We start from the raw sequence: 15518 nt of genomic DNA, 5'->3' as shown, positions 1-15518 counted from the left end.
CAGAAGATCACATGTCAAAATCAATGTCTCTTTTTTATCTTATTGATATTGAGTTCTTTTTCATAGTAATTAGGCAAGCAGTCCAGCTGCTTCCTAAGGCGGTGACGGGAGTGTGAAAGTCAGAACTCATCGTTAGTAAAATAGGAGAATGCTGATCTTCACTTTCCCATGGCAGGAGGCCACAGAGCAGGCCCATTAGCGCCCAGGGCCTGAACCTGCGTGTGTCTTTTATGATTGCAGCAGAGTGACAGCAACTTGAACATGACTGATGGCCTGCCTCAGTCTATAGACATAACTCACGAACCATGAAGTGTGGAAATTCTAATTTGATTCTCATTAATGATTCCTTTAAACATTGCAATCAAATCTTTTGTCACCTCCCTTCCTATAGCACGACAGGACTTACACAAGAAGGGGATCATCTGTTTTTTAACCTGAGTAGAAAAAAAATTCATTAGGAAGAATAGTAGGCAATGTGTTCAAAGTCCATTATTATGTTGAGGTTGTGAGACTGTGTAACATAGTGAAAAAAATCACCAATTCACCGTAAAACAATCTAATTTCTCATCTCGGCTCGTCAGCAACCTCCTGTACGGCTTAGTAGGTTAATGGAACAACTTTTAGTTTTAGGAATTTTTGTCATGAACAAAAATATTAAGCAAAACAATCACAAAAATTGTTAATTATATACCTGAGGGAATAATTTCCATGTAAATTTTATGAAATATACAATATATATTTTGTAAAATAATATAATTTAAAAAGAAAATATATGCCATTTAAGAAAGAATTTTTATTTTGAGGGTCTATTTAAGATTGTCTCCTTGCTCTATGTATGTCTTGTGTTTATCTCAGTTATTCCTAACATATATTTTATGGCAGAATAAAAACATTCCATACTGGTGATGCTTCGGTTCTGTTTCTTTGAATAACGAGTGCTTTCCCTGTTTACTCTCTCTGGAATGTTCTGTGTGCTCATGGCCTACTCTCACGAGCCCTGCACAAAGCACTGATCTTTATACTTCAAGAGTTCCTGCTCTGTTGTCCCACCTGAGGCCCTTATCTGTAATTAATCATGACATATTTTCCCAGTGAGTTTCCAAGGGTCGGTAAACTCTTTTTCAAAACTTTGCTGCAGGCATCCTCTGTCAAAGTAGGCCTCATGATTTATGTACAAGGATGTACGGCATGTCCCATGTTTTCATACCTAGAAAACTGAATCAACCTAAGGAATCAACAAAAGTAGAAAAGTCGAATGAAATTATACTATTGAGTAATTCTTAGGGAATTTATATGTCATACTCATTAGACAAATGATAAAAAGTGATATTTAACGATATAAAAATACTACTGACATAATGTTAGATAGGGGAATGTGATAAAATTGTTATAAAGCTCAATTAACATCGTATACAGATAATCATATTTTCATATAAAAATTTTGGAAGGTAATTTCCATAAGTATGTGTAGCTAGTTATGGTTGTAATATATTCTCAAATAAAAGTTTATTGCTATTTCTTTGGAATGTTTAACTTTTCTTTAATGTTGAAAAAACCACCTTTATATTGGAAAATTCATGAAAAATACTAAAACTTTGCATTTAAATATTTAGCGAAATTCATATCAGAATATTTAACAATGAGTTCTATCCATAGACAAGAAGCACTAAAACATGACATTTCAAATCCCTACATCCTCCTTTAGGCTCCAGTACAACATAACACATAACCTCAGAGTCAACACAGTGACAGAGAAAGGGGCAAAAGGAGACAAACTTGTTTCTCAGTTGCGGTTTACAAGGAATAGGTGTAGCAGTATTCTGAGAAGAGATGTACTTGGAATTTGGGGGAGGGGATATGTTTCAGGGGGACAAAGACAATATGCTGTAAAAGAAATGACTGCACTTGTTAGTGGGAGAAAAAGATGAGGTGTCTATGTTTCCAGAATTATTGTCCCACAACAACTGCTGTTTATAGTGTCAGCTCCCCAGTTCCTAATAGCCTGTGACTTGTTTCTCCTTCATGTGTCTGACAGGAAATCAGCTGGTGTCATCATTCTAATGGTACCTGATTATTCCTGTCTTTGGTGTATAGACTTCTGAGTTACTCACACACGTGCATGCATGCACACACACACACACACACATACACACACACACACACACACACACACAATTGCTACCATACTTGTCTGTGGTACTTATAAGTTTTACGAACACTCCCTTGCTTCAGAGTTCTGGCCCATCTTTGTTATAAATAATGTTTTTTTTTTTTTTTCTTGACTACTAAGGGCCAGTTATATAAGCTCCTAGCCCATGCCTTCACATTTGAATTCATACCTTGAAAAAGTCAGTCAGTGCTCCTAATAGAGCTGATGATCTATTAAGAAAACTTAGCGGGAAATCCTTTTATTATTTCTTCCTCAAACTACATACAACTTGAAACAAGATATAAAGTTAAAAAGTCAAGAATGAAGTAACTTTCATTTTAATTTTGACATGTGAAAAAATTTAACAGCAAGTATGTATAATCCCTGCCTTTCAGAATAAATTATTCTAAAGTTCACTGCTCTTTGCAGATAATCCTCTATCTTGTTGACCTTTCCAAAAGGTATTTTAATTTCCTTTTTACCATGGATAATAATTCTGTCATTACTTTCATAAAATGCTTTTCCAAAATACTGTTTGGAAGATGATTAACGGTGCTCAGCCAGATTCCATACAGTGCTATCAGAATGATGGCTGCACATTACAGCAACACTAATGACATTAACAGATTTTCCAGTGATAGCGCTGGAGAATAATTCAGAGATTATCTTCCTAAGGGCGTCCTTCCAAATAATGTGCTCACTGTACAGACATAAGGGTCTTTAAAATCACAAATGTAGATGCTAAACGAGGAGTATATGCTGTCCTTCCATGAGTCAATCCGAGAGACCAAAATTTCTTTCAATTGTACATAAAATAAAAACTATTTTTGAATCAGTTGGCACTTACTAGAAGGTATTTTTTCTCTTTTCATTTATGAGTGTATGAGTGTGTGTGTGTGTGTGTGTGTGTGTGTGTGTGTGTGGTCTGTGTTGTATACCAGGTATGTGTTGGTGTCTATGTAGGCTAGATTAGAAGACATTTTAAACATAACACAAATACAGGGGTTAATTGAAACAGAGATGCTCAGAGAAAGAAAAAAGCAACCCACGTGTGGGTATGGATTTATCGAGGGAGTGCTCTACATATAATAAAACCATGTACATGATTTTTAATGACTTCACATGGTGTAGTACTTAGTGCAGTGGTTTGGTGCAGAGAGAAAGCTCAGAAACTCCTTTATTTCTATCTTTTCCTATATGAGTTTGAATAGGAAGTTACTGAAAACTGTTCCTGCTACCTAGAAATCATCAACCAACTAAACAATGGTCCATACAATTCCTTTAAAGTGAAGAATATGATTTGCAAGGCATGTGGAACTTGAAGATCCAGAAAAATTAGAACAGGAAGAGAACACCGATAGTTATGAGTATTCATAATTACAGCCGTTTTTTGTATATTTGGAATGTGATAACATAAAAAATTTCATATTATAATATTTTACATTTTAAAATCCTTCAAATATATTTGTCTTAAAGGCAGACTTCAAATCTGAGAATAGCCTATTGAAGCACAGTCCTAAGCACACAGTGGGGCCTTGGTAAATGCTACTAAAGAAATACAAAGCAAAAATGCCTTTACACAGACTGATGTACATCAAGAAATCATCCGCATGAGCTATCCACTATTAAGTGCAGTTAGATGGTAGAATTCTTTAAAAATCATTTCCCGAGCTACCCTAGTTTGCAAATATCAGTAAGCACTAATCAAGAAAGTAAAAATCCTCCAATAATAACTCTAGCTTATAAAAAGGTAATCCGGGGACTGTGGAGATGGTTCCGAGTATATAAAACGCCTGCTGTTTAGTGATGAAGACAAGAATTCAGATTCCCAGCACCTGGTTAAATGCCAACCAGGTATGCTAGCCCACTGTAATCCCAGCAGGTGGGAGGCAGAGACAAGGGATCCTTGGGGCAAGCTCGCTACTGATACTGGTCAAACTGCTGAGCTCTGAGTTTGGGGGCAAGCTCGCTACTGATACTGGTCAAACTGCTGAGCTCTGAGTTCAAGTTAGAGACTTTGCATCAATATATAAGCTGGAGACTAACTGAAGATGGTAACTGGATACAAACTTCTGGCCTACATGCACATGCACACACTCATGCATGCATGCAACCATATTCACATGAGAAAAAAATAATTTTAAAAGATCATTTAGATACTAAGTTTTGGAAGCATATGATTACCAAATGAAATAGTGGCTTAATAAAGGGGAGGGCATTATTTTGAACCAAAAGTATATTTCAGGAAATTCATAGTATTCCAAAGAACAAACGTAATACTCCAGTGTGTTTCTATCAAAACACTATGAATGCTGTCACTTGTATGGTTAAATATAAACTCTTGTGTAAAAAAAAGCATACCAATACCATAACAATTGTTTAAATGAAGGCACAGAAGCAAGGAGCAGGATGAACTCCCTTAGGCGGGTCACAGGCAAGCATGCTTGTTCTCCAGCAGGGAGGAGGCAAACTCCAGTTCTTTCTAATCCTGGAGAATGCTGGGCCTTCCTCACAACTGCTTCTGTTCCTCCCTCACACCAGATGTTAGAGGAGACACAAACAGCAGGTATGCCATCTCCTTTTCTGTTTAATTTCCTCATACTTCAGAATCATATCTGAGTCTTGGCATTACTATGCCTGCTTTCTAGCTCCTGGTTCTAAGCACCTATTCCCAGGCTCACATCATCCATTCATATTCCATGAATCCATGAAAATGGATATATGGAACCACGGATATATGGACCAAGAATCCGTCGTCCCTACCAAGGCTTCTGTCGGTTGCCCCTTTCACTCAGCATAGATTCCAAGACTCATTAATGTAATCTCTCTTGCATCCCTCACCTCCCACATTTCTCTTTCTCTTACTTGGCTTAGCCAAACTCCTTACAGACTCCAAAGAGTCATGCACTCAAACCAGCCAGTGTGACATGCAGCAGGAGCAATACTGAGCATTCCCTGAACGTGTCACAGCTAGCCTGGATCTTCATTCATTTGCTTGCCTCAGAGCTGCTGAAAAGAATACATTATCTTCATTCCACTCCTGCACTGACTTCAGTTCACTCTCCTACTCAGTGACATCATCAGTGGCTTATGCTATAGGTCACATGCATCTGCATAAAACCAACTCCCATCATAAAGAGACGTCCTGTGGGCCTTCTCACACACAAGCGGCCCAGCCACATTTCTCACTGTAATGAGTGTTTACCAGTCTCTATTGTTTATACACACTACTGGAGTGGCATATCGTCACACACTGCATCCTCCCCTTTTCTCTTGGTGAGGTACACTCAGTTACAAGAGACTAAATGAAGTTTAGGTATCTCTCTCCTAAAACCTATAGGAGGATCTCCAGTAGTGTGTATAAACAATAGAGACTGGTAAACACTCATTACAGAGAGAAATGTGGCTGGGCCGCTTGTGTGTGAGAAGGCCCACAGGAACTGTTGGAAATGACACAGGTATTCGAGACAAGGAAACTTCCCCATTGAACATAGCATGAAACATGCTTCTGTTTATGTTAATATGGAAGTTTAAAATTCACCAGGTAAAAGGCAATCAAGATAGGAAATTAGAACAAAGAGAAAAATCAATGAACACATTTCTCTTGATCAGTCCATGCCAGCTGTGTTCAAGGACCTGGCTTACAGATGTTGCACTCATGCTTCCTGTAATGTAGGATGCCTTTCACAAACCATGTTGGAGAATGACCAAAGCTTCACTCCCTGGTTATAAACTAGAATTTATTTCCATGAACTGTTAACTGCCAGCCTGAGTCTCATAAAGAACTTATTCCCATCAACTCTGTGAACAGCTTTCTTTGTATGTGCACTCGTCTACTGTATTTTGCTAGGCATGACTCTCAACATACATGCTGGATCAGTAAATCAATGTCTGCTGTATGAAGGACTGACTTCCTGACTGCTGAAATGACTTCCAAAGAGAACGGACTAGACCATGACGCGATACTGTAAAATATCTAACTTGAAATTCCCAAAGCTAATGAATGAGATTTGGACTTAAGAAAGGCAGTTTTCATGAGTACCTACAGAGAGCAGGTAAAATCATTTTCTTTAAATGAAATTATATAGAGATATATAATAGTATAATTACTCATCATAAAAATACAAAACTTTTAAAGTCAATTTTTCTTAATATGGCATAATGTTTTCTAAAAATACCTTTAACTTGCTTAGTTTACATAGATAATAGTCATACTTAAGAAAGAGAGGAAAGAATCCTTAAAACCAGTTTAGGACTAAAATCTCCAGTGCAGGAGAGATGGGCTATCTCAGGCTATCACAAGAGAGTTCCAATAATCTTCTCCTGGTGGGTTTCTTGTTCCCTCTAAGCAGAAGTCACTCACCAGGCCCGACTCACAGCTTCTCCTTGGGTGCTTCAGCTGTTCTGCATCAAGTTCCCAGGAAAGATTTCTATTCCTTCTCACCTTAATCACCCTCCCTCCCAAAAACCTCAGCTTTGTTTCCAAAAACCAAACACTGAATGTTGTAATTGCTTAGAAAAATTTTTTCCTAAGGTTTCTTATTCTCATTAAGAATTCTGAGGGCTAGGGGGTGTACCTTAGCAGTACAGTGTTTGACTAGCATGTGTGGGGCCCTGTGTTCATCACTGTGGGGTCAGGGAAAAGAATCTGTTGAAGGCATTTTATTTACAGCAATGAAGTTTGACCTTAAGCACTTCATCTGCCTCTCAACATTCGACCCCTGCTGATTCAGCTTGAAGGCAAATCCTACTGATGAAATTCAACACATAATTATTTTGGTTTTCAATTCTTTACCCCAGCTTTGGATTTCTTCTGTACTCTCCATGTCTGCAGCATATTCTGACTTCATCTAAGTAAACACATACTATAATCAGTATTAATATTTTTATTTCTTTCCTTATAAGTTTTCTAGAACAAGACAAACACAAAAATTTCTTTTTCAATCCCAATTTACTCCTTTGCTTATAAACACATGATAATAACGTCCTATACCATTCTTTTTTAAAATTTTCATAACTTTGTTCTCAAATCTTACATATACAGCCCAAATTCCTATCATATTTTACAGAAAATATTTGTCATAGTTTCAACACTTTGCTAAACAACATTCTTCTAGTTTTTGTGTGACCCCCAAATGAATGTTTAATCAATATTCACATATATAAAATCTCACATTGTGAAAGGAAGTTCCATGTCTGACAGCATTAAAGACTATTTCTGAGCTTTTCAAATGACAGTTCATACATACAGATCATTTGCCTGCAGAACACTTACAGCCATTCACATTTTTATAGAAGAGAAAAACAATATGGATTTCCCCAAACCTTACCCATTATCTAGAATACAATATTACTGTATATTTTATATGGTCTACTTGAGCAGAGCCTGATGGCACATGCCTTTAAATCCCAGCGTTTGGGAGGCAGAGGCAGGCAGATCTCCGTGAAATCAAGGCAGGCCAGGTCTACACAGAGAGTTTCAGACCAGCTGAGGCTGCAGGGAGACCCTATCTCAAAAACATTAACAAAACCCCCACAAAACCAAAAGTGTCATAGTCACAACAAGTACAGTCAAGAGCGAAGATATTTCCGTTCATTTGTTATGTTTTATTTTGCGAATTTCATGTTCACATCCTGCCTAACATTCTAGCTGTGTTTTTTTTTTTTTTTCTCTTCAACATTAAAGTGTTCTGTTAACTTCACCAACACTTTGCTTCATTTGTTGCACATATTTTCCCCAGGTTTATTTTTCTATTTTTGAATAGTTAATTCATCTTACTGTTATTAACAGCCACAAGTTGTCTTAATGCCCTAGATCAACAATTTTCCCACGTTTCTTCAAATATGTTTATGGTTTCTGTTTGCAGTCACTCTGCTTTCCCTTGCATTTTTTTCTGCATGTGTTTTGAGCTTAACAGTTTGATTTTCTTTAAGATATTGACCTAGTCACATTAACATCATTTAAACCACAGTTTTATAAAAAACTTCAATGTCAATTTTTAAAGGAATTACTGTCACATGCACATTCGAATCTGTTCTAAGTCCTTCATTCTGTCCTACACAGGGAGCCTTCTTTCAGTTTCAGTTTGTTCGGGCAGTACTCTGATCGGCATGTTATAAGGTACATTCGGTTCATTTGCCTTGAATACTCAATATTCAAGCCTCCATAAGATCTCAACAATATTTATTAAGGAAACAGCCAGACAACAGTGATTACAACTGCCTAAAGTTAGGCCGGGGATGTAGCCCAGTTGGTAGTGTGACCGTGTACTATGCAGGGAGTCCTGGATTCAATCCCTAGCACTAACATAAACCAGGCATGTTGGTGCATGCCTGTGGTTCTAGCACTTGGGAGATAGAAGCAGAATTGGAAGTTCAAGATCATCCTCAGGTACATAGGGAGTTTAAGCATAAGACTCTGCAAAAACAACAACACAATTGTCTAAATATTACATATTACTTTAGGAAGGAGTGCTATGATGATGCCCTGAAGTTTGCCTGCACAGGTCCCTGGCGCTTCCTTCCATTTATTCTGAGTTATGTCATCAGTATGTCTTGTGATAAAATGTTATAGCTGTCAGACAAGTCTTGGCATTTTCTTGTTAAATTTATGTCTTCTGTTTTATATTCTATCACTGCACTCACATTAGGTCTAGCAGCACTTCCAGATCATAGCAGAATCAGACATCAGATGTAGCTCAACTCTAACAAGGAAGTGTATTGAATGTGCAGCCTTTGGGGCTCCGATTTCCTTATTCGTTAAATGACCAGAAAACTCATGAATGGATTTTTAATTTGCAAACTCATCAAGCAGTACAGTCCAAACCTCAACCTAAGTTCTTACTTAGTATTTTTCTACACAAGACTATCCAATTGATCTGTTCCACTCTCCTCTGTGGACCTACTCGGCCGGATATTTCCGGAAATAGGGGAGGCACATTTTTGACTAATAGTATCCCTTGATCCTTTCTGTCAATGGCATTTCTCTTAGCTGTACTGATAATCTGATCATAGGTGACTTTCTACAATTATCTAATCAGTCCCCTACTTATTAAAAAGGTTCAGCTTCCCACACAGCCCTTTGTTTCGAGTACAGTCACTGGTCTTCACTGTCTTGTTTTTAGGCTGTGCTATGGCCTTTGAGGGAGACATGCCATTTTTCCCAACGCCTTTGCTAAAGCAGCGTCGTGGAACAAAATAACTCCAAGAGTAGAAAGTAGAAAAGACTGCACAGAGACTAAGATGTGGAGAGGCAGTGAGGTAGGATAATAGGTACCAAAATATAATTAGACAGAAAAATTCGTTCTAATGTTCGTTAACCGAGTAACGAGAGTTTAGAATACTTCGTTATATATTCAAAACAACTAGAGGAAAAAGAGTTGCAGGTTCTCAACATCTAAAAATGATAGCACAGGGGAAAATGCTAATTACCACACTTTGATAATCTAAGATCACATAGTAAATGTTTCAAATTATAGTACTGCATCTCCTAAGTAAGCACAAAAGTTACAAGTCAATTTAAAAATCTAAAAAACGTTAAGAATTCTGCTCTATTCTCTAGTCAGCATATTCTCAGAAGGAAATAAAATAACCTCGATCCAGTATTTTTTTAGTCACTTAGTAATCTCCATTTACAAAAACCATGATTTTCACAAAACACTTTCTTTTAAATTTCAGGTTCCAATTTTTCTTGTTACATTTTTATGGTTAAGTGTTAGATAAGTTCATTAGAATTTGGCGACTTTGACATGGAAAGTTGGGGGAAATTTCCTGTAATATAATTAACAGAAGATAAATTCTATCAATTTTCCTAGAACTCACAGGTATCTATCCTTCCACATCATCTTTAATATGGGAGTTTCATCCCGCTTTCCAGCTAGCCACAAAGAAACACTAGGGAGACCAATTCCCCTCCAACAAGTGCTATACTCAGTTCTCTTCACACAAGCTCATTATTTAGCTTTCTGAATAGGAGCTGATAGTGTATTACATGGCTTTGTCTGAAGACCAACTCTTTGACCTCAAATCTTTAGTAGCAACAAATGTCAGATTCATCAATACATTTTCCAAAACTTATCTATATGGAGGTGCTTTCCCCCGATAGAATAAGTTGGACTATATTTTCAAAGAAAGCTCCCTAACCCGTGAGTAATCCCAAGAAGTCAAACACCATTGTAACCATATCTTAATTTTGTTTAATGGGAACTAGCATGACAATTTCCTTGCAACATAATTTAACCACCCATGTTCATCAACAGAAGCAATATTTTTCATGTTCCCATTAACATGTCACACAAATGGACTGTTTCTACCTGCTCTTTGACGGAGGCGAGGATTGCAGAGGTGGTCTCTGTCTCAGAGCCATCCCCATTGGAGGTGTTTAAGCCGGGGCTCAGGGAGCTGGTCTTCTCCGAGGCTGACGATGGCTGGTCTGGCACAGGCATAGCTCCTGCAATACAAGAAAACAAGTTCAGTACAGTCAGACATTATCATCATAAACGGACATAGCTGTCAGACAACTCTAAGGATTACAGTTGAAAAAACTCCCTTATAAGCTGTCCAGACAAGTGTGGCACAATTATACAAGAAGAAACGATGGTAGCAAATAAAATGTTTTCATCTGGTACCAACCCCAACCAATTTCAAGGCAGCACACTCATAGCTGTGTGTTTTGTCTTTGCGATACGCGGGGGAAGAAATGATGATAATGTCTAAACAAGATTATAAGGACGAGAAAAGAGATGAAGTTTGGAGTCTTAGACTCTACTTCAATTGCAAATTTATATCTGTCTTAGGCAAATTTATTACTCTTGTCTGTTGGTATATTTCCTAGTCAAAAGAAAATCTATTACACATATCCCTATTTTAAGAAAAAAAAATCACACAGTGCCAGTGATCAATTATCAATCATTAAAGAGATATCTCAATAAGAAGCTTGGTTGGTGATGTGAAAGAGAATATGTAACTACTTCATCCTACAAACATTTACCAAGTTCATGCGGTGTGACAGATATTAGACACAACCTCCTTAAAACCACCAAGGCTCAGTTTATTTAATCTGAGCTTAAGAAAGAGAAACAGAAACTCAAATGACATTAGCCCCATTGCTTAAGTGGCTAAAAATATGATTCCCAAAGGTCATTTTGATCCACTGTACTTATCAACCTCACACAAATTCTAATACTAAATTTCACCCTCAAGGTAATGGTATTAGAAGATGAGGCTTTGGGGAACTGATTACAACATGGGGAACAGCTCTGGCAAGTGGAATGAGTGCTATGGTAAAAGCAGCACAGGAGGAACCCCTTGTCCTTCCCATGTGAGCACAGGGAAAGGATCATCTCTGCACCAGGAAGCAGGCCCTCACAGACACTGACCCTTCCAGGCCTTGATCTTGGACCTCTCAACCTCTAGAACTGTGAGAAATAAAGATATGCATTACTTCAGTGGTGCTGAGGATTGAACTCAGGGCCTTGCACATGGCAGACAAGCATTCCACCACAGCAGCCTGAATGGACCAAGACAAAGATCATCATCAGCTGCATGCTTCCTCTAGCAATGACCTGGGAAGCAACAGTTAAGCCAGACAAACTTTTCCCATACAAACACCACCTCGGTAAAACGACAGGGGTAAATCGTTATTTTCATACCCAAAGCTAATAAATTATATGTCCCCTTGGAACCAGTGTTGCCTACCTAATAAAAGGTATTTCCTGTTAAACCACATCTGAGCCTCCTAGCTTTGACACCATGTGACAGAATTTCCATACATGCTCTTCTTCCATGTTATTAGTTACAGTTGTTCAATAATACAAGGGCATGCAAGTCTACAAAAACGCACTGATGACCTATTTTGCCTCAAATATATAATACAGTTATATCATTCAAATTCCTCATCGTACATTCCATCCAACTTTTGGGTGGGTTTTTACTTTTTGAAGTAAGTTACTTATGAAATCGCCTGGGGGATCAGACTAGCACTGGAAAAATTAATCTATTACATGCGGAATAAATCAAAATGTTTAGGGGAAGCACTAACATCAGAATTTGAACAAAGAGTAAGGCCCAGATTAAATGTGACTTAGGGAAATGCAGCTAGAGTTGACATGCTCAGGTATTTGAAGGGATGGAAACCAACAGGATGAATGAGACCTCAGAGACTCTGATGAGGTGTTGGGAAGACCCTCTAAAGCACATGTATACACTTACATCACTTTCATATATGGTTTCCTGTTTTAATAAAGTCTCATGAATATGTATGACATGCACCCACGTAAAATGGTGAGATCCCTGGCCTTAAATTTAGATATTTGTAAGACAAGAAGACGGCAAGGGCACAGGATAAGAACAACAGATCCATGTGTAGTCATCCCTGGTCCCTGAGAGACACACCTGTGACCTTGAATCTGCACTAGTCAGTGTTCATATAAGTGACTTCCAAAGGGTGACATAGAAGCAGCTAACGTTGGGAAAGCAGAAGCTTGCAGACTTTATATCATCATTCTAAATGATATTTCTCTAAACTTTATTTGACCCAGGTGAATTCAGATCCAGGTGAGTATGATTATCAGTGTACTATCTTTTCAAGAAGTTGTTTCAGGTCTCAAACTCTTCAGCAGCATAAGTGGGTCCAGAACTCAGGCTTTCTGGCATTTCCCACTGTCTGTAAATCCTACCAACTGCCAGTCTACCAGCCAAGTTTCACAAAATATAATTCTTTAAAGTATGACAGGTGACTTGTCATAATAAAATATGATGTTTAATAGGCATTTAAAAGACCTACTTTTAGACATCTTAACCAAATAACACACGGGCTACTTAGGACTGCTTATCGGATCCCACCTCCTGTCTTTGATCTGTAGCAGAAATCGGAAAAAGGATGAAATCCTCAAAGCATGGTCCACCATGCACAGCAGCTGTTGCCTAAAGCAACTTCTTTGCCTGAATGCAAATGACTTAGTTACCATGGTTTATAATTTTCACATCCACTTTAAACTTAACTATTGGTCACTACTCTGGCTGAACAGCAAAGACTTTGAAATCTTATTGCCTATCTCCTCAGCATAGCACACGGTGAAGAGGCAAAGGATATATAGAAAAGAAAGATCTGCCAGAGCCAAACCCCAGATTGCCACAGCATGAGTATACAAAGCTTCAAGCCTCCAGACCTTTTGGCTAAGCCCTTGAGTCTTAGCTAGAGTTAATCCATGAAAAATTAATATTAAGATGGGTGACCCAGATATGGTGGCACATGCCTTTAATTTCATCACTCAAGAGGCTGATGCTGGTGGATCTCTGTGAGATCAAGGCCCCAGCCTCATCTACATAGTAAGTTCTGGGTCAGCTGTAGTTATAGGATGAGCTTGTCTCAAAAGGGGAGGCTAAACCTAAGAAATCTGGAAAGGAAAGGGGAAAAAAAATTAAATAAAGGAAAAACAACCTCCAGGAAATTTGCCATCCCAGAAATACAAGCATATTTACTTTGACAAAGATTTGGGTAATTTGCTTTTGTCTAATATAAGTTATTCTATATAATAATGAATGGAGAAATAATGTGATATGTTTTTTAAAGTTTTGAATTATTAACAAGATCCCCGCATAATCTCTCTTATCAACAAAAATAACTGTACAATTTAATTATGCACTGAATACTTAATGTTTAGTCATTCTGTATAGCTCACATTTTACTGATCTATTATTTGTAATATTTATCACACTTTTGAGTCTATGACATTTTCGACAGTCAGATGCTTAGAGGTAGAACTGCAGTAAAGTGCTGCTCTATTTGTGTTGCAAATGCTCAGTAGCTGTTTGGCCAGGGGTTACTATACTGGAGAAGGAAAGGCACATTTCTACTGCTACACAAAGCTGCATAGATGTTATGCTGGCTACTCGGTAGCAAGTCTTAGATGAAGCTCCTGTTCACAGCTTAAATCTTGAGAGGGGAGTTTGTGAGAAGAGGTAGGCAGTATTTTCAGGATTGTGGATAGATTCTGCAGTATGTGAGACAAGGGAGACAAGTCTCGGTCATTACAAAGGTTTGTTTAGTCTGAGCAACTCACCATCAGCCAAGATATTTAGAAAGTGAGTGGATCATATTTGTGGCAGGAAAGACAAGTTTATCTATATAGTCCTTCAACTGCAAGTCCCACCATCTAACTAGTCAGCACTCCATATTTAGAACAAAATATCTGAGATAATTTATGTAAGTGAGAAAATTATTTAGCTCACAATTCTTGAGGTTCTAGCCCGTGACTGTGTGGACCCATTCCATTTAGATCTTCGCTGAGGAAGTCTGGGGACAAAGGAATGTAGCGCACAGCAAAGCTAACTGCTCACCTCACGAGGCAGGAGGCAGGAAGAAGACAAAGAGTCCACGTTCCACAATTCCCATCAGTGACAGAAAGACTTCCCATTAGGCTCTAAGGGCTCTCCCTACTAAGAAGGCCACCTAGAGCTCAAATCTCTAACACATGCACCTTAGTAAGACATCCAAGAGCCAACATACAGTGTTAAGGTGGCCTTAAACGTTCAAATCCATGTCCACCCTCCGAGTTCTGACTCTGCTGTTAAGATGTAGCAGCTGAAAGCTCAGCTAGAAACCATATTCTGCTGTGAATAAGAGGAAAGACAGAGGGCTTCTAAGCACTGTTTCTGAAGTCTTGCTGTTTCCCCTATTTTCTTTTTCTCCAATTAATTCTATTTTTACCTTCTACTTCACTGTTTGTACTGATGTGTATGAGCCTTCCCACACCCCGTCCTTTACCCTCAACCACTGACTGACTCCAGTGCTTCAGTGTTACCTTCCTGGATGTCCCCTTACATGGAAGAAGAATACTCTGTGCCTCCACCTTAGCTCCTGTTCTCATGCAGACATTCTTTTCAGGATGATGCCCTCCCTGCCCTTGATCCTACGCTCTAAAGTGCAGAAGCATTACCACACAGACTAACTTTTAACTTTACTTTCAACATTATATTACTTCATAATGTATCATCACCAGTGTCTAATAATAAATAGATGATTAAATACTTTAAGAAATTGCCAGTTAAAATATGGATGTATATGAGCAACTTAATGTTTAAAACTTTAGCCTGGCATGGTGGCGCATGCCTTTAATCCCAGCACTTGGGAGGCAGAGGCAGGCGGGTCTCTGTGAGTTCAAGGCCAGCCTGTTTTACACAGTGAGTTCAGGTCAGCTGGGACTACAGGGAGACCCCGTCTCACAAAGACAAAAAGGAGGAATCCAAGAGAGAGAAGAATAGTAGGAGAAAGTATTACTAAGGGTGAAATATGCAAAAAGGGGGTGGTTAACAGGGAAACAGGAAGGAGTGCATTACAAAGAATTACGGGAATAAAGGGGGAAAAATT

General features: G+C 38.4%; 1 protein-coding gene across 1 annotated transcript in view; it reads right to left on the bottom strand.

Annotated features, from left to right (window-relative positions):
• Ctnnd2 (catenin delta 2) overlaps positions 1-15518 on the bottom strand; it is a 1011454-nt gene that overhangs the window by 808148 nt on the left and 187788 nt on the right. Inside the window, 1 exon segment of the mRNA XM_017799239.2 lies at positions 10462-10598. Coding sequence (XP_017654728.2) covers positions 10462-10598 — 137 coding nt within the window.

This window comes from Nannospalax galili, unplaced genomic scaffold (genome assembly GCF_000622305.1).
Source record: "Nannospalax galili isolate Female #2095 unplaced genomic scaffold, S.galili_v1.0 scaffold698, whole genome shotgun sequence".
Taxonomy (NCBI): Eukaryota; Metazoa; Chordata; class Mammalia; order Rodentia; family Spalacidae; genus Nannospalax; species Nannospalax galili.
This window is presented reverse-complemented; position numbering and strand designations above follow the sequence as displayed.